Genomic DNA, 19,338 nt, shown 5'->3' with positions numbered 1-19,338 from the left:
TGGAAACCTCGAGGATGATAATATTGTTGTAAAAGAAGAGTATAAAGAGGAGGATGAGGAGTATGGAGTGATGGAGGAGTTTTCAGAAGGACACAAGGATATGATGGAGCCACCAAATACCAGGAACCCACCAGAGAGATGTCCCCGTCCTCTGTATTCCCGGGATTCCACACAGGAAGGTCACACCATCCCCCACTGTTATAAGGTTGGTGGGACGGAGATTATAAAACACAGACTTATGGGACGATGTGTGGCTTTACTATGTGATGTCGCCATAATAAAGCTCATATCTGATATTTTCTCTCTCATTTTCTTGGTTTAGAGTGGAGATCCAATGGATATAGAATTTGAGGTGAAATCAGAAGAAGAAGAGAGGTATGTGAGGGATGATCAGCAGTCTATGGAGGAGGATGGAATAACGGGGACATTTATAGAGGAGGACACTCCTACAGAGATCAGCACAGGTGGGTCATTAACACTAAATCCATTCCTCCACCCATACTGCTCATTGATTGGTCCAGAGTAGGGCGGGGGCTGGGTGATATCAGCCTGTAATCCCCTGGTCACTTTCCTGAGCTGTGTTCCCCGTCCTGTATTCCTGGATTTCTCTCCGATAATCTTCCTTCTCTGTGCTGCCGACACAATTTATGGATCTAGACTGGATTTATGGAGATTCTGGGGATCAGCCGGCAGCAAAATGTTGATTTTCACCATAGGAATTAGCCTAGACCCCTGGGGTATGTACCTTGAGTCTTCTGCCCCATGCCCGGGTCTAGTAAGATCTCTGACAGAACAATCCCCCCGGGGTTACTTGCTCTGTTATTTGCTGGCTGTGCCGGGTGGAGGGATATGTCTGTATAGTCTCAGACCCAAGTCACTGAGTGCAGTCTCAGGAGATGGGAGGAGCGGTGTGGGACCTCTGCAACTTGTCTCTGATGAACATATAACCCGCCACTGATTACTAATCACCAATATTATGAGTCCTGACCCTAATTATAAGCTATATTGTACATTACATACTCCTGACCATTGCACTATATACTCTAATGATGACCTCCAGAGTTAGAGTCAGCTGACGTCCTTCTTTGTAGAGTGGGTTACGAGGCATGGTGGGTGTAATGCAAGGTGGAATGATGGGCGCCAGTCACTTTTTGAATGCAAACAAGATATTTATTATCTCTGAACAAGAACTGTGGGCGAGCCGGTTTAGGGCCAGGGACACATTTGAGTAGATGCAATGACAATTGGCAGACTCCGAGACTTCTATAGGTAGACAGCTATACAGTGTAAGGCCTCCAGCCAGACACAACTTCTGTATCGGGAGGACCGCCGTCTCCTATGGTAACAAATCTTGTTACTGTCACTGACGGTAGTTGTACATAACTCTTGGTAACACAGAATAGTTCTCTTCTTCTCACAAAGTCTCTCACTGTAGATCTTCACTCACTGAGCTCCTGGTTTCTCACTAGACTTCCAGATTCAGTGGCCACTGAATCTCCTGAGCTCTTCTACAGCTAACACACTGTATATTCCTCAAGCATCACCCCCGCTATCCTGCTGGGTCCCTGGCTTGGCGCTCACTGATGCTCCTCAATAGGGTTGCCACCTTTTCTTCAAGCAAAACCCGAACACTTTCACGGCGCACAGCAATTTTTTTGTAGTACACGCTATAGGATTATAAAATACCTGGGACACCTTTTGGGTTACCCAAAGAGAGTAGTAATGAGGTGTTCTATGGTGAACAGTGGCTGTGGCCAAATTGCATTAAGAGCGAGGGGGGGACTTAAAGGCACGTGGTTAAATAAGACAAAAGCATTTGTGTACCCATAAAATATGATTCGATTAATAAAAGAAATGTCAGTTAAAATATGAAACTAGCCTACCTTAAAAGTGGACACTGTCAGCCAGTAGGGTAGTGGACGGTGTCAATAGAGCAGTGGACGGTGTCAATAGAGCAGTGGATGGTGTCAGTAGGGCAGTGGATGGTGTCAATAGAGCAGTGGATGGTGTCAATAGAGCAGTGGATGGTGTCAATAGAGCAGTGGATGGTGTCAGTGGGGCAGTGGATGGTGTCAGTAGAGCAATGAATGGTGTCAGTAGGGTAGTGGACGGTGTCAATAGAGCAGTGGACGGTGTCAATAGAGCAGTGGATGGTGTCAGTAGGGCAGTGGATGGTGTCAGTAGGGCAGTGGATGGTGTCAGTAGAGCAGTGGATGGTGTCAGTAGAGCAGTGGATGGTGTCAGTAGAGCAATGAATGGTGTCAGTAGAGCAGTGGACGGTGTCAATAGAGCAGTGGATGGTGTCAGTAGAGCAGTGGACGGTGTCAATAGAGCAGTGGATGGTGTCAGTAGGGCAGTGGATGGTGTCAATAGAGCAGTGGATGGTGTCGGTAGAGCAGTGGATGGTGTCAGTAGGGCAGTGGATGGTGTCGGTAGGGCAGTGGACGGTGTCGGTAGAGCAGTGGACGGTGTCGGTAGAGCAGTGGACGGTGTCGGTAGAGCAGTGGACGGTGTCGGTAGGGCAGTGGACGGTGTCGGTAGGGCAGTGGACGGTGTCGGTAGGGCAGTGGGCGGTGTCGGTAGAGCAGAGGGCGGTGTCGGTAGAGCAGTGGGCGGTGTCGGTAGAGCAGTGGGCGGTGTCGGTAGGGCAGTGGGCGGTGTCGGTAGAGCAGTGGACGGTGTCGGTAGAGCAGTGGACGGTGTCGGTAGAGCAGTGGACGGTGTCGGTAGAGCAGTGGACGGTGTCGGTAGAGCAGTGGACGGTGTCGGTAGAGCAGATGATGGCGTTAGTAGTGCAGAGGACGGTGTCAGTAGAGCAGTGGACGGTGTCAGTAGAGCAGTGGACGGTGTCAGTAGAGCAGTGGAAGGTGTCAGTAGAGCAGTGGAAGGTGTCAGTAGAGCAGTGGAAGGTGTCAGTAGGGCAGTGGACGGTGTCAGTAGAGCAGTGGAAGGTGTCAGTAGAGCAGTGGACGGTGTCAGTAGAGCAGTGGACGGTGTCAGTAGAGCAGTGGACGGTGTCAGTAGAGCAGTGGAAGGTGTCAGTAGAGCAGTGGACGGTGTCAGTAGGGCAGAGGACATTGTCATTAGAGCAGTGGATGATGTCAGTAGAGCAGATATAGAGCAGTGGAAACTAACACATTAAATATCAGACTGTGCCTGTGCCCCCCAATAGAGATCTCCATTACAAAAAAAACCTTACCTTCCAGGAGCCGCTGCAAAGATGTGTGTGTGTGAACCTGTTAGGGGGCGGAGTCTGTAATACAATGTTTTATCCTGCAAAAGCATCCCTAGTAGCTAGGATACCAGTCCAGTGGCCCTTCATTCACTGTCTCTGGCGGCATTGGTGGCTGGGAGGGAGAGAGAGCACACAGACAGTGCAGTGTGACCCAGCTGCAGGACAGAGGAGGGGGGTAGCTGAAAGAAGAGGGGGTAGCTGACAGAGGAGGGGGTAGGGGTAGCTGAAAGAAGAGGGGGTAGCTGAAAGAAGAGGGGGTAGCTGACAGAGGAGGGGGGGTAGCTGACAGAGGAGGGGGGGTAGCTGACAGAGGAAGGGGGGTAGCTGACAGAGGAGGGGGGTGGCTGACAGAGGAGGGGGCTGACAGATGAGGGGGGTTGACAGATGAAGGGGGCTGGCAGAGGAGGGGGGCTGAAAGATGAGAGGGGCTGGCAGAGGAGGGGGGCTGACAGATGAGGGGGCTGGCAGAGGAGGGGTCTGGCAGAGGAGGAGGGCTGGCAGATGAGGGGGGCTGGCAGAGGAGGGGGGCTGGCAGAGGAGGGGGGCTGACAGATGAGGGGGGCTGGCAGAGGGGGAAGCTAGCAGAGGAGGGGGCTGACAGATGAGGGGGACTGGCAGAGGAGGGTGGCTGGCAGAGGGGGAAGCTAGCAGAGGAGGGGGGCTGGCAGAGGAGGGGGGCTGGCAGAGGAGGGGGGCTGGCAGATGAGGGGGGCAGGCAGAGGAGGGGGGCTGACAGATGAGGGGGGCTGGCAGAGGGGGAAGCTAGCAGAGGAGGGGGCTGACAGATGAGGGGGACTGGCAGAGGAGGGTGGCTGGCAGAGGGGGAAGCTAGCAGATGAGGGGGGCTGGCAGAGGAGGGGGGCTGGCAGAGGAGGGGGGCTGGCAGATGAGGGGGGCTGGCAGATGAGGGGGGCAGGCAGAGGAGGGGGGCTGACAGATGAGGGGGGCTGGCAGAGGGGGAAGCTAGCAGAGGAGGGGGCTGACAGATGAGGGGGACTGGCAGAGGAGGGGGGCTGGCAGAGGAGGGTGGCTGGCAGAGGGGGAAGCTAGCAGAGGAGGGGGGCTGGCAGAGGAGGGGGGCTGAAGGTTTCGGGGGGCTGGCAGAGGAGGGGGGCTGAAAGATGAGAGGGGCTGGTAGAGGTGGGGGCTGACAGGTGAGGGGGCTGGCAGAGGAGGGGTACTGGCAGATGATGGAGGCTGGCAGAGGAGGGGGGCTGGCAGAGGAGGGGGGCTGGCAGAGGAGGGGGGCTGAAAGATGAGGGGGGCTGAAAGATGAGGGGGGCTGGCAGAGGAGGGGGCTGAAGGTTTGGGGGGCTGGCAGAGGAGGGGGGCTGAAAGATGAGGGGGGCTGAAAGATGAGGGGGGCTGGCAGAGGAGGGGGCTGAAGGTTTGGGGGGCTGAAAGATGAGGGGGGCTGAAAGATGAGGGGGGCTGGCAGAGGAGGGGGCTGAAGGTTTGGGGGGCTGGCAGAGGAGGGGGGCTGAAAGATGAGGGGGGCTGGTAGAGGAGGGGGCTGACAGGTGAGGGGGCTGGCAGAGGAGGGGGGCTGACAGAGGAGGGGGGCTGGCAGAGGAGGGGTACTGGCAGAGGAGGGGGACTGGCAGAGGTGGGGGGCTGGCAGAGGTGGGGGGCTGACAGATGAGGGGGGCTGGAAGATGAGGGGGGCTGAAAGATGAGAGGGGCTGGCAGAGAAGGGGGGCTGGCAGAGAAGGGGGGCTGACAGAGGAGGGGGGCTGGCAGATGAAGGGGGCTGGCAGAGGAGGGGGACTGGCAGAGGAGGGGGACTGGCAGAGGAGGGGGGCTGGCAGATGAGGGGGGCTGGCAGAGGAGGGGGGCTGGCAGATGAGGGGGGCTGGCAGATGAGGGGGGCTGGCAGATGAGTGGGCTGGCAGATGAGGGGGGCTGGCAGATGAGGGGGGCTGGCAGAGGGGGGAGCTTGCAGAGGGGGGAGCTAGAAGAGGAGGGGGCTGACAGATGAGGGGGGCTGGTAGAGGAGGGGGGCTGTAAGATGAGGGGGCTGGCAGATGAGGGGGCTGAAGGTTTGGGGGGCTGAAAGATGAGGGGGGCTGGCAGAGGAGGGGGGCTGGCAGAGGAGGGGGGCTGACAGAGGAGGAGTACTGGCAGAGGAGGGGGGCTGGCAGATGAGGGGGGCTGGCAGATGAGGGGGGCTGGCAGATGAGGGGGGCTGGCAGATGAGGGGGGCTGGCAGATGAGGGGGGCTGACAGAGAAGGGGGGCTGGCAGAGGAGGAGTACTGGCAGATGAGGGGGACTGACAGAGGAGGGGGGCTGAAAGATGAGGGGGCTGAAGGTTTGGGGGGGCTGAAAGATGAGGGGGGCTGGCAGAGGAGGGGGGCTGACAGAGGAGGAGTACTGGCAGATGAGGGGGGCTGGCAGAGGAGGGGGACTGGCAGAGGAGGGGGACTGGCAGAGGAGGGGGGCTGGCAGAGGAGGGGGGCTGGCAGATGAGGGGGGCTGACAGAGAAGGGGGGCTGGCAGAGGAGGAGTACTGGCAGATGAGGGGGACTGGCAGAGGAGGGGGGCTGAAAGATGAGGGGGGCTGGCTTGGTGCTGGAGGAAGAGAGCAAACAGCTGCAGCATTCAGGATTCAGCGACGGTGAGAGGGACCAGACCAGGTCCGACTCACCACTGTCATCATTCACCAGTGGCAGTGAAACTGCCAAAAATCATTACCCTACTGAAGCAGGGGAAGGAGGGGGGCCGGGGGAGCGTGCTGCTGGCGGGAGAGGCTGCATTTGCCGATCGGTATTGACACACTGAAGGGGGAAGAGGTGGATGGAGGGGAATGCTCACCAGTGAAGCCACACAGGACAGGAGCCGTAGAGAGGGGCAGGTGATGTGCGAGAGTGTGTATCATTATCCAGCAACAGATGGGGGGCGCGCTGCTGCCGGGACACAGGACGGAGTACAGTAAACTAAAGCGGGGGGGGGCTATGCTGCTGGTGGGTGGAGGTATGAACACCCACTTCCCACACTCGCTGGAGCCTATGCTGCTGTGTCCGGGTTTCAGGAGGAGAGAAACCCGGGCATAGCTGTCAAAACCCGGACTGTCCGGGTCATTCCCGTACAGGTGGCAACCCTACTCCTCAAGCGTCACCCCCGCTATCCTGCTGGGTCCATGGCTTGGCACCTGCTGAAGCTTTCCCACTTCTTCCCCGTCCCCGGCTGGTGAGAAGATTGCTCTGGTACCGGCTCCAGCTTACTAACTGTAGTCTCTGGTAACAAGGTGGATGGTCCCTTAGTGGTGACAGCTTCCCCTCTACCTCCGACCACAACTGGTTCCCCATCTGACTGAACCTTTACTCTCGGTTGTATTCCAATCCTGCAGTCCCAACCCTGCGCTGCTTCTCTTGCTCCTGGATAGGCCTCAGGCAGCCTAGCATCCAGGTGTCCCCTGGGTTAGGCCTCAGGCTTCCGGCATAGCAACCCGGGGACATAACACACGTCCACCCAGACAGCCGTCCAGGTGGCACAGAACCCAGATCACATGACTCCACCAAAATACATAGGCTCTCCCAGCAGGCCAAGGAACCAAAGAAACCCCTGACACTTGTCTGAGACACCCCATCCATTCATAATCGGACCTTGATATACCCTTGTCAATCTAGTGCCACCCAGTGACAGAAGAGAAAAGGTGCAGCAGTCCAACATTAAAGAGGAATCAGTAGATCTCCTAACAATCAGCAAGGATAATTACCACCTCGCAAACTAAATTTATTAGCCACCCTTCCTAAACACCGGGGTGCTACATGTACATTACATACTCCTGACCCCTGCACCATATACTCCATGTTGTACGTTACATACTCCTGACCCCTGCACTATATACTCCATGTTGTACGTTACATACTCCTGACCCCTGCACTATATATATTTTATGTTGTACATTACAAAGTCCTGACACTCATCCTATAATCCCCTCATCACTGTCACTCCTATAAAAGACAATTCTACTTATAATTTGTCCTAAGTCACAACCTTTATATTTTTACCTTATAACAGAATTATCATTAGGTCAGTAGATACTAAAATTGTAATCGTATCTGTGGCCTGGAATATAATATGTATAATTTGAATGACTTATAACCACATGTATTTTAAACACAATACAATACAAAATATCTTCTTTGTTTTGTGAAATGGGACATTATTGTTCAGGCAAATCTGTTTCAACACCAGGTTTGTATAATCTAAAAATGGTTGATCCATTGAAATCATTTGTTTTCCAAGTTTTCAATGGATCCGCCATTTTGTTTTGTCACTCCTATAGAAGACAGTTCTCGTTGTTTCCTCACTCTCTGACTAAGGTCCATGAATAAAGAAATGATCTGGTAGGAGATCAGAGGACCCATTTACTAGTTACCTTGAGGGGGGAATTGTAAGATCCTCAGAGACAAAGCTGCCTGATGTGGGCGGAGTCCTGGTTTAGGGGAACCAATCAGCTGATGTCTAGTAATAATCTTTGTATTTCTATTTTAGTAGATGGACGGGAGATGAGGAAAACCTCAGAGGATTGTCTCACTTTGTCTCCAGACTGTAAAGTAGAAGATGAGGACATCACACAGTATAGTCCAGGAGAAAACCCGACTACCTCAAATGTCCATCCGGCACCACACAGTGTAGATGGACCATCGTATTCCTCTTATCCTGAGGAACCTCAGACTGTGCGGGACGGTGCCGGACCATCGTATTCCTCTTATCCCGAGGAACCTCAGACTGTGCGGGACGGTGCCGGACCATCGTATTCCTCTTATCCCGAGGAACCTCAGACTGTGCGGGACGGTGCCGGACTATTGTGTTCCTCTAATCCTGAGGAACCTCAGACTGTGCGGGACGGTGCCGGACCATCGTATTCCTCTTATCCTGAGGAACCTCAGACTGTGCGGGACGGTGCCGGACCATCGTATTCCTCTTATCCCGAGGAACCTCAGACTGTGCGGGACGGTGCCGGACCATCGTATTCCTCTTATCCTGAGGAACCTCAGACTGTGCGGGACGGTGCCGGACCATCGTATTCCTCTTATCCTGAGGAACCTCAGACTGTGCGGGACGGTGCCGGACCATCGTATTCCTCTTATCCCGAGGAAACTCAGACTGTGAGGGACGGTGCCGGACCATCGTATTCCTCTTATCCTGAGGAACCTCAGACTGTGCGGGACGGTGCCGGACCATCGTATTCCTCTTATCCTGAGGAACCTCAGACTGTGCGGGACGGTGCCGGACCATCGTATTCCTCTTATCCCGAGGAAACTCAGACTGTGCGGGACGGTGCCGGACCATCGTATTCCTCTTATCCTGAGGAACCTCAGACTGTGCGGGACGGTGCCGGACCATCGTATTCCTCTTATCCTGAGGAACCTCAGACTGTGCGGGACGGTGCCGGACCATCGTATTCTTCTTATCCCGAGGAACCTCAGACTGTGCGGGACGGTGCCGGACCATCGTATTCCTCTTATCCTGAGGAACCTCAGACTGTGCGGGACGGTGCCGGACCATCGTATTCCTCTTATCCCGAGGAACCTCAGACTGTGCGGGACGGTGCAGTTTTTACAACAGATAAGAAGTTTACCTGTCCTGAGTGCGGGAAATGTTTTTCAGATAAGTCCAGTTTTTACAGACATCAGAGATTGCACACGGGGGAGAAGCCATATTCCTGTTCTGAGTGCGGGAAATGTTTCAGTTTAAAATGCAATCTTAAAGAGCACAAAAGATCTCACACAGGTGAGAAGCCGTATTCCTGTCCTGAGTGCGGGAAATGTTTTTCACTGAAGTCCCATCTTTCCAGCCATCAGAGATTGCACTCGGGTGAGAAGCCGTATTCCTGTTCTGAGTGCAGGAAATGTTTTTCAAAGAAGTCCACTCTTTACATACATCAGAGATCACACACGGGGGAGAAGCCATATTCCTGTTCTGAGTGCGGGAAATGTTTTTCAGATAATTCCAGTTTTTACAGACATCAGAGATTGCACACGGGAGAGAAGCCACATTCCTGTTCTGAGTGCGGGAAATGTTTTTCACAGAAGTCCCATCTTTACACACATTGGAGATTTCACACGGGGGAGAAGCCATATTCCTGTTCTGAGTGTGGAAAATGTTTTTCCCAGTCGTCCAGTCTTTATACACATCAGAGATTACACATGGGGGAGAAGCCTTTTTCCTGTCCTGAGTGTGGAAAATGTTTTTCAAAGAAGTCCAAGCTTAACACACATCAGAGGTCACACACGGGGGAGAAGCCGTATTCCTGTCCTGAGTGCGAGAAATGTTTTTCAGAGAAGTCCACTCTTTACATACATCAGAGATCTCACACAGGGGAGAAGCCATATTCCTGTCCTGAGTGCGGGAAATGTTTTTCAGATAAGTCCAATATTTACAGACATCAGAGATCGCATGCGGGGGAGAAGCCGTATTCCTGTCCTGAGTGCGGAAAAGGTTTTGCACTGAAGTCTAATCTTAACTTACATCAGAGATCTCACACGGGGGAGAAACCGTATTCCTGTCCTGAGTGCGGAAAATGTTTTTCAAAGAAGTCCAAGCTTAACACACATCAGAGGTCACACACGGGGGAGAAGCCGTATTCCTGTCCTGAGTGTGGGAAATGTTTTTCAGAGAAGTCTACTCTTTACATACATCAGAGATCTCACACAGGGGAGAAGCCATATTCCTGTCCTGAGTGCGGGAAATGTTTTTCAGATAAGTCCAATATTTACAGACATCAGAGATCGCATGCGGGGGAGAAGCCGTATTCCTGTCCTGAGTGCGGAAAAGGTTTTGCACGGAAGTCTAATCTTAACTTACATCAGAGATCTCACACGGGGGAGAAACCGTATTCCTGTCCTGAGTGCGGAAAAGGTTTTTCACGGAAGCCCTATCTTGACACACATCAGAGATCTCACACAGGGGTGAAGCCTTATGCCTGTTCTGAGTGCGGGAAATGTTTTTCAGAGAAGTCCACTCTTAACACACATCAGAGATCTCACACGGGGGAGAAGCCATATCCCTGTTCTGAGTGAGGGAAATGTTCCTCAGTGAAGTCCTGTCTTCCTGTACATCAGGGGGTCCCACACAACCCTGGAGGTGTATTAGGGAGTGCGGGAAATGTCTTGTATGTGAATGTTGCTGGACATGTGGGGAAGAAGCACCCCCTGATATACACCTCAGATATACTCCATGGCTGATCTTCATCATGGAAGAAACAGTTGATAAGGAGATCAGAGATCACCAAAGACATGGATGAAGTGTTGTACCGTGTCGGCCATTGATAGCAGGAGAAAAATAAAAACGGAGTCATTACCTCTCATTGGCTGAGTACATTTTGTGGTGAAAACTCTTGCAAGAGGTCTGTTTTCTCAAGTCGTCTTCCGGGACGAAACACGTTAACCCCACCACTTAAAAGGCGGCCCTCTAGGCTTTTTAAAATAAAAATGGAGTCATTACCTCTCATTGGCTGAGTACATTTTGTGGTATGGATGGCTATTATTGTCTTGCAAGAGGTCTGTTTTCTCAAGTCGTCTTCCAGGACGAAACACGTTAACCTCACCACTTAAAAGGCGGTCCTTTATGCTTTTTAAAATAAAAATGGAGTCATTACCTCTCATTGAGTACATTTTGTGGTGGAAGATTTCACAGACATTTGGGGATCTATTTTAAAACAAATTGTAGAACGAATGTGACACGCATTCATCCAGTCATGACAAATATTGGATCATCGGCTCCATCCAATGGCAAAAATCTGTCACTGCGGTTTTAATACCGACCGTTGATATAAAACAGAAAATACCACAGTTGGCCATTAGATGGCGCTAAGTACCATAGAAATTGTCTCCATCTAGTGGCCAAATGCAATCATTTCTATTTTAAATGAATGGAAACTATTCGACCAGCACAGCCAATATTCTAATGACATTCATCTTCCCCCCATTCACACAGAAGGAATGTACATGGACTTTCCCCCGGGGGGAATTGCTGTGCTCATATTTTATGAATAGACCCCTAAATGTCAGGAGACGTTTATATAAAGATGGGAAGTATGTAGCAGATAAATGAATAGACCTCCCAGCAATGTTATTACCAGGCTGCAGCTAGGGGGAGCTCTAATGTATGATCCCATCCAGCTCACATTAACCCTTTCACTGTCAGATGTTTTTGTATTATTTTTGCACATTTTAGGCCTGAAGATTTGTAAAACCCCCCCCAAACATATATTATCTGAGAGCCGAGGCCCTGGAGAATAAAATGGTGGTGATTGTTAGGGTGTTCCTCGTACACAAATGTCCCCCTTCATATCCGGTTTATTTTCTCCTTTTCCCCCCGTTTTCTATGGTGTGATCTTTTCTACAACACTTTGTTATAATAATAATGTAACACGTTGTGTATTGTATTGTACGGCTCCGCCTCCACATTCCAGGCAAGTCGTCTTCCTGACCAATCGCATTTCTACCTTTTTACCGTTTCCTGATTCTGTGACTGTGATCTGTTTTAAAAGTAAAATTATAATAAACAAATGTTATTGAACAGAAAATAAAGTTGTGTGTCGTGTCGGTGGGGTGACAACAATCGCTCGTGGTGTTGTCACCTGTCACACCCGGTTTCCTGGCCAATGCACCGGAGAAATGTTTTGCGGCAAACGGGCTCTTTTCGAGTTCTGGGAAACCAGGAATGGACTCCGGACACGGACTCCAGGAGAACCAACCAGCGGAAGGACCGACTCACTCCGGGATGCCAAGTGGCCTCTTATAGGCGTTTTATTGTTATTATTATTATTACTATACAGGATTTATATAGCGCCAACAGTTTACGCTTCACAATATAAAAGGGAGACAATACAGTTACAATACAATAAAATAAAAGAGGGCCCTGCTCAGAAGAGCTTACAATCTAATGTGGGACGGGTGGTACAAAAGGTCGTAACTGTGGGGGATGAGCTGATGGAAGTGGTAGAAGATTAGTTGGAGACGTGATGGGCTTTCCTGAAGAGACGAGTTCTCAGGGATCACCTGAAGGTAGAAGAGTAGAGGGATAGCCGGACTGGTGGAGGTAGCGAGTTCCAGAGGATGGGAGAGGCTCTGGAGAAATCCTGGAGACGAGCATGGGAGGAGGAGACGAGAGAGCTTGAGAAGAGTGGAGGGGACGGTTTGGGTGATATTTGGAGACAAGGTCGGTGATGTCGCTCGGGGCAGAGTTGTGAATGGCTTTGTATGTTGTGGTTAGTATTTTGAATTTAATTCGCTGGATGATTGGGAGCCAGTGTAGGGATTGGAGGAGAGGGTTGGCAGAAACTGATTGGGAGCCAGTGTAGGGATTGGAGGAGAGGGTTGGCAGACACTGATTGGGAGCCAGTGGAGGGATTGAAGGAGAGGGTTGGCAGACACTGATTGAGAGCCAGTGTAGGGATTGTAGGAGAGGGTTGGCAGACACTGATTGGGAGCCAGTGGAGGGATTGTAGGGGAGAGTTGGCAGACACTGATTGGGAGCCAGTGGAGGGATTGAAGGAGAGGGTTGGCAGACACTGATTGGGAGCCAGTGTAGGGATTGGAGGAGAGGGTTGGCAGACACTGATTGGGAGCCAGTGTAGGGATTGGAGGAGAGGGTTGGCAGACACTGATTGGGAGCCAGTGTAGGGATTGGAGGAGAGGGTTGGCAGACACTGATTGGGAGCCAGTGTAGGGATTGGAGGAGAGGGTTGGCAGACACTGATTGGGTGCCAGTGGAGGGATTGGAGGAGAGGGTTGGCAGACACTGATTGGGAGCCATTGGAGGAGAGGGTTGGCAGACACTGATTGGGAGCCAGTGGAGGGATTGGAGGAGAGGGTTGGCAGACACTGATTGGGAGCCAGTGGAGGGACTGGAGGAGAGGGTTGTCAAAGTAACGCATAAGTCGCGGTAAGCCCAACACTCACCTAGGGATGACCGCCTTAAGAAGGCACATGAGCAGCCATCACCAGGCCCAGTGGGAGCAACGAAACACACAAAGCCACACTGCAGGCTCTCACCGTCCAGCCTCGTCTTCTACTTCTCCTTCTCCTCTCTCCTCACAATTGTCCTCCACTCCACCTTCCATCACGCCAAGCTCACATTTTTCTGCAAAAAGGCAAGCTTCCGTGGGCCTAATGTTCGAGCGTAAAAAAATGATGACGCCGGATAACCCTCTTGCCCAACGGTTGACGGCTGGCTTGTCAGAACTGATAGCCCGCCAACTACTGCCATATAAACTGGTGGACTTGGAGGCCTTTTGCAAATTTGTGGCCATTGGAACACCACAATGGAAGGTCCCAGGAAGGAAATATTTCTCACAGAAGGGCATCCCAGAGCTATATGGCCATGTTCAGCGGCAAGTGAATGTATCTCTGGCACACAGTGTCGGTGCCAAGATACATCTGACCACAGACACGTGGTCTAGCAAACACGGGCAGGGAAGGTATATCACTTTAACTGCCCACTGGGTGAACCTTCTGACCGCCGTCAAGCATGTAACCCGTGGCACCCGTGTAGATTTGGTTTTACCGCCACGGATTGCATGCAGGCCTGACTCTTCTCCTCCTCCTCCTCCTACTCCATCCTCCTCGGCTGACTTCTCCTTTTGCGCTGCTAGCGTCTCTTCCGCTACGCCGCCCAAGCTCCCAAGAACCTATTTGACATGCCAGGTGAGACGTTGCCATGCTGTGCTGCGTCTGTTGTGCCTGGAAGCCAAGAGCCACACTGGCCCGGCACTCCTTTCAGCTTTGCATTCACAGGCAGATCAGTGGCTAACACCGCTCAATTTGACAGTTGGTAAAGTGGTGTGTGACAACGGTACCAATCTGCTTAGCGCATTGAAACAGGGCAAAATCACGCACGTGCCATGCATGGCACACGTCTTAAACTTGGTCGTGCAGCGATTCGTTGTCAAATACCCTGGGGTCCAGGACATCTTGCGGCAGGCAAGGAAAATCTCGGCCCATTTCAGAAGATCTTACACGGCCATGGCTCGCCTTGCTGACATTCAGCGGCGACACAATCTGCCGGTCAGACGTCTTATTTGCGATTGCCCGACGTGATGGAACTCAACCTTCTATATGCTTGATAGGCTGCTCCAGCAGAAACGTGCAGTTAACGTCTACCTGTATGAACTCTGCTGCAGAACAGGTTCTGGGGAGCTGGGTTTTTTTTCACCGCGCCAGTGGCTGCTCATGCGCGACACATGCAGACTTCTGCGCCCATTTGAGGAGATCACCAAACTGGTCAGTTGCAGCCATGGCGCCATCAGTGACATGGTACCTTATGCCTTCTTTATGGAGCGTGCATTGCGTCGTGTCATTGATCAAGCTGTGGAGGAGCAGGAGCGGGAAGATGAGGAAGTCGCAATGCTGGATGAATTCCCAGGGGGGCTACTCTATCTGAGACAAGTCAACAACAGGAGTCTGAAGAGGAGTCAGAGGAGGATGGTGCTGGGGCGGATGAGGAGGAGCAAGAAGAGCATGCTTTAAACCTTTCTGGGATCCCTGTTGTGCGTGGATGGGGAGAGGAGAATGAAGAGGACGACATTATCCTGGATGATGAGCAGGAGCCAGGCCACCACACCACCTCCAGTTTAGTGCAAATGGGGGCCTTCATGCTCCAGTGTTTTAATAGGGACCCTGTATAAAAAGCATAAGGGTCAAGGACCAGTACTGGGTGGCAACGTACTTAGACCCCCCGTACAAACACAAAATGGCAGAAATGTTACCGCCGTCACAGAGGGCTGTCAGAATGCAGCACTTCCAGGCCTTGCTTCGAGAAATGCTGCATTCTGCTTTTGCGAGCGCTGGCAGAGGAGCAATTCCCACTCCCAGAGAAGGAGTTGCGGGTACCAATCCAACAGCGCCTGCAAGAAGAGGCCGGTTTGAAGATGTGTTGGTGACTTCGGATATGAGGTCATTCTTTCAGCTGACCCATCGACAGGTGTCATCCGGATCCAGCATCAGGGAACGCCTAGACCGTCAGGTGTCCGACTACATTGCCGATGTGGACGCTCTGAGGAGTGATGAACCCCTGGACTACTGGGTGGGCAGGCTTGACCTCTGGCCAGAGCTTGCCCAATTTGCAATCAAACTGTTGGCTTGCCCCTCATCCAGTGTCCTGTCCGAAAGGACGTTCAGCGCAGCAGGGGGGATCGTGACCGATAAGCGTACTCGCCTAGCTCACGACAGTGTTAACTACCTCACATTTCTAAAAATGAATGAGGCATGGATCTCGGAGGAATTCAACACATGTGACCAGTAGACCATGTATATGTCTATAAACAATTTTTTTAATCGAGCACACAGACCTTCTTTCTTCATTTGGCTCACTTCCTTGTCCAAAAAAAGCACCCCGTACTATATGCCCCTACCCTCCTCTTTGAAGAGGTTGAGCGGTGTCATATTTCTACTGGGGCTGCTTATTATGAGGGGCTCCCACCATCCCTGTGCTGTGCTGACATCCTCCTGGGGCTGTACCTCTGCTGTGCATATTATGAGGGGCTCCCACCATCCCTGTGCTGTGCTGACTTCCTTCTGGGGCTGTACCTCTGCTGTGCATATTTTGAGGTGCTCCCACCATCCCTGTGCTATGCTCATTATGAGGGGCTCCCACCATCCCTGTGCTATGCTGACATCCTCCTGGGGCTGCTTATTATGAGCGGCTCCCACCATCCTTGTGCTATGCTGACATCCTCCTGGGGCTGCTTATTATGAGGGGCTCCCACCATCCCTGTGCTGTGCTGACATCCTCCTGGGGCTGTACCTCTGCTGTGCATATTATGAGGGGCTCCCACCATCCCTGTGCTGTGCTGACTTCCTCCTGGGGCTGCTTATTATGGGGTGCTCCCACCATCCCTGTGCTATGCTCATTATGAGGGGCTCCCACCATCCCTGTGCTGTGCTGACTTCCTCCTGGGACTGCTTATTATGAGGTGCTCCCACCATCCCTGTGCTATGCTGACTTCCTCCTGGGGCTGTTTACGGTGCAGGTGTCATTGCTGTATGTCACGCTGCTGATGTCAGTGCTCTCTATCACGGTGCTGGCGTTAGTGCTTTATGTCACGCTGCTGATGTTAGTGCTCTCTATCATGGTGCTGTTTTCAGATGACTCTATCACGGTGCAGGTGTCATTGCTGTATGTCACGCTGCTGGTGATCATCTCCTGCACCCTCTTCTTTGCCTACCCTGGTCCCTGACCTTCCCTCTCCTCCTTTGCCTTCATGCGCTCCACAGTCCTGAATTGTCACAACAATTTCCCATATAAAAAAAGAATGCTTGTAGTTGTCGATCCCAGATTCACCTCATACATGTGTTATGTCATTGGCCATGTGGTGGGACTATGTTTGCACAGCTAGTTATTATTTTGTGGCTGCAAATTTGACCTGTAGGTTTGCAAAGTTCGCCTCCCATTGAAGTCAATGGGCCCCGCCGCGAACGTTCCGATTCGCGAACTATCGGCCGCGTTCACGGTCCGCGTTCGTGAAACGTCCCGTCGGAAGTTCGTCCATCACTATTCTTCACTCCTTGATTATTTCCCACCTTGACTACTGCAACTCTCTCCTTAATGGGCGACCCTTACACAGGCTCCTCCCCCTTTAGTCTGTTATAAATGCTGCTACTAGACTAATACACCTCACTAATCAATCCGTGACTGCTGCCCCTCTCTGCCAATCCCTTCACTGGCTTCCCCTCCCCTACCGTATAAAATTCAAAATGCTAATCACAACATACAAGGTCATCCACAACACCCCCCCATCTACATCACCAACCTCATCTGCAGATATCGTCCCCTCCACTCCTTCCAGGACCTCCTGCTCTCCAGCTCCCTTGTTACCTTTTCTCATGTTCACCTTCAGGACTTCTCCAGAGCCTCTCCCATCCTTTGGAACTCCCTGCCCCGGTATATCCGATCAGCCCCTTACCTGTCCACCTTCAGGACTTCTCCAGAGCCCCTCCCATCCTCTGAAACTCCCTTCCCCGGTATGTCTGATCAGACCCTAACCATCCACTTTTAGGAGATCCCTGAAAACTCACTTATTCAGGGAAGCCGATCCCACCCCCACCTAACAACTGTCCCCGATCCACCCCCATCAAATCATTCCCTGCATCTATTATCTTTTGTACCACAACCCTCTTCCTTTAGAATGTAAGCTCTACGAGCCGGACCCTCCTGTCCCTTCTGTATTGAACTGTACTATAATTGTTCCGTCTCCCTTCTACATTGTAAAGCGCTGCATAAACTGTTGGTGCTTTATAAATCGTGTATTATACCAATAAAAATAATGACCACCATCTATAATGATATACAATACATACACACACAGCACAAGGCCGTGTTCACACTACGAGACGTAACTCTGAGCACCACAAGGTGGTGATCTCACTTATACCATAGAGACAGGAAGTCTCTATGGAGGATAGGAAGTGATGTCAGATACAGACAGGAAGTGATGTCAGGTACAGACAGGAAGTTCCGGGTGAGAGGTGAGTCGGGAGGAAGTGGAGAGGAGACATTGTTGGAAGTGGCAGAAGAGGAGGTAATAAGATCTTATTTTCTATTTACACCCAGTAACCCCCCCCCCCCCCCGTCATGTCCGTCCTCTTCCTCCATAGTCACTGTGACGTCTTTTATCTCCAGCAGATGATGATACACACATATATTATGATACCCACCAATCACCTCATTTGTTTTATACTAACTGATTATACTACTTTTTTTTTTTTTTATATGGGAAGTAGGGGTTTCTATAGACATAAAGGATTAGAGGCGCCCGGACACGAAAACCATTACAAATGCTAAAAGGAATGTTTCTTTATGTGTAATCCCACTGGGGGGGGGGCTGTTCTTACATGATAGAAATCCTCATATTACCCCCCCCCCCCCTCCATCCTAATATTGTACAACATTCTCTCTTATTAAATATTGGTTTACAGGAAACCTCCACAGATCACATGACCAATGAGGATGGAGGAGGACCGGAGTCACATGACTGAGAAGATACTAAACCTCACCCTGGAGATCATCTACCTGCTGACAGGAGAGGTGAGGAGGATTCTGGGAGGTCACATGACATCACTCTTATCTCTATTAATAAAACACAGACCTGACCGGAGAGGTGAGGAGGATTCTGGGAGGTCACATGACATCACTCTTATCTCTATTAATAAAACACAGACCTGACCGGAGAGGAGAGGAGGATTCTGGGAGGTCACATGACATTACTCTCATCTCTATTAATAAAACACAGACCTGACCAGAGAGGTGAGGAGGATTCTGGGAGGTCACATGACATCACTCTGATCTAGTGTGGTCAGTATTCCATGTTCTTCTTGTAGATGATGTCAGATGATTGATGTCGGTTTATCTTTCTCCTGATCTGTAGGATTATGTTGTAGTGAAGAAGTCTAGTGGGGAGCCAATCTCAGGAGGATGGAGCAGGACCCAGAGCCCCACCATGGTGCCTCCCCCTCCTCCTCCCATACCTGAGAGGAGCAAAGAGCAGAAGATCCTGGAACTGACCACCATGATGGTCCATCTTCTGACAGGAAAGGTGAGGAGGATTCTGGGACATTATCCAGTAACAGACAAGGGATGTGTCTGGATGGTGACTGTATCATTGTGTGTGTCAGGTTCCTATAAGGTGTCAGGATGTCACTGTCTATTTCTCCATGGAGGAGTGGGAGTATTTAGAAGGACACAAGGATCTCTACAAGGACGCCATGATGGACAATCAGCCGCCCCTCACATCACCGGGTAAGAGGAGACTTTATTGTAAAGGAGAGAGCAGTACGGAGGCTCCACCTAGATCCCCCATCATCTGATAAACACATAGAAACAATGTATTCAGTCAGTGTGTGTGTTTCCTACAGATGGATCCAGTAATGGGAACCCACCAGAGAGATTTTGTGGTGATGATAATATTGTTGTAAAAGAAGAGTATAAAGAGGAGGATTAGGAGTATGGAGTGATGGAGGAGTTTTCAGAAGGACACAAGGATATGATGGAGCCACCAAATACCAGGAACCCACCAGAGAGATGTCCCCGTCCTCTGTATTCCCGGGATTCCACACAGGAAGGTCACACCATCCCCCACTGTTACAAGGTTGGT

At 51.4% G+C, this 19,338-nt stretch overlaps 2 protein-coding genes across 2 annotated transcripts in view; both read left to right on the top strand.

Moving 5' to 3' along the window:
• The window catches only part of LOC143955428 (uncharacterized), a 231,063-nt gene extending 220,369 nt beyond the window's left edge, over positions 1-10,694 (top strand). The window contains 1 exon segment of the mRNA XM_077465476.1: positions 7,643-10,694. Within this exon segment, the coding sequence (XP_077321602.1) occupies positions 7,643-10,264 (2,622 nt within the window). The 3' untranslated portion in view covers positions 10,265-10,694.
• Positions 1-19,338, top strand: part of LOC143956057 (uncharacterized) — a 143,404-nt gene that overhangs the window by 122,121 nt on the left and 1,945 nt on the right. Inside the window, exon 2 of the mRNA XM_077466185.1 lies at positions 19,100-19,332. Coding sequence (XP_077322311.1) covers positions 19,198-19,332 — 135 coding nt within the window. The 5' untranslated portion in view covers positions 19,100-19,197. The remainder of the gene's footprint in view (positions 1-19,099; positions 19,333-19,338) is intronic.

This window comes from Lithobates pipiens, unplaced genomic scaffold (genome assembly GCF_037356315.1).
Source record: "Lithobates pipiens isolate NorthernLeopardFrog02 unplaced genomic scaffold, aLitPip1_a1.2 Scaffold_35, whole genome shotgun sequence".
Classification (NCBI taxonomy): domain Eukaryota; kingdom Metazoa; phylum Chordata; class Amphibia; order Anura; family Ranidae; genus Lithobates; species Lithobates pipiens.
Note: the sequence above shows the minus strand (reverse complement) of the source record. Positions and strands in the feature narration are given on the sequence as shown.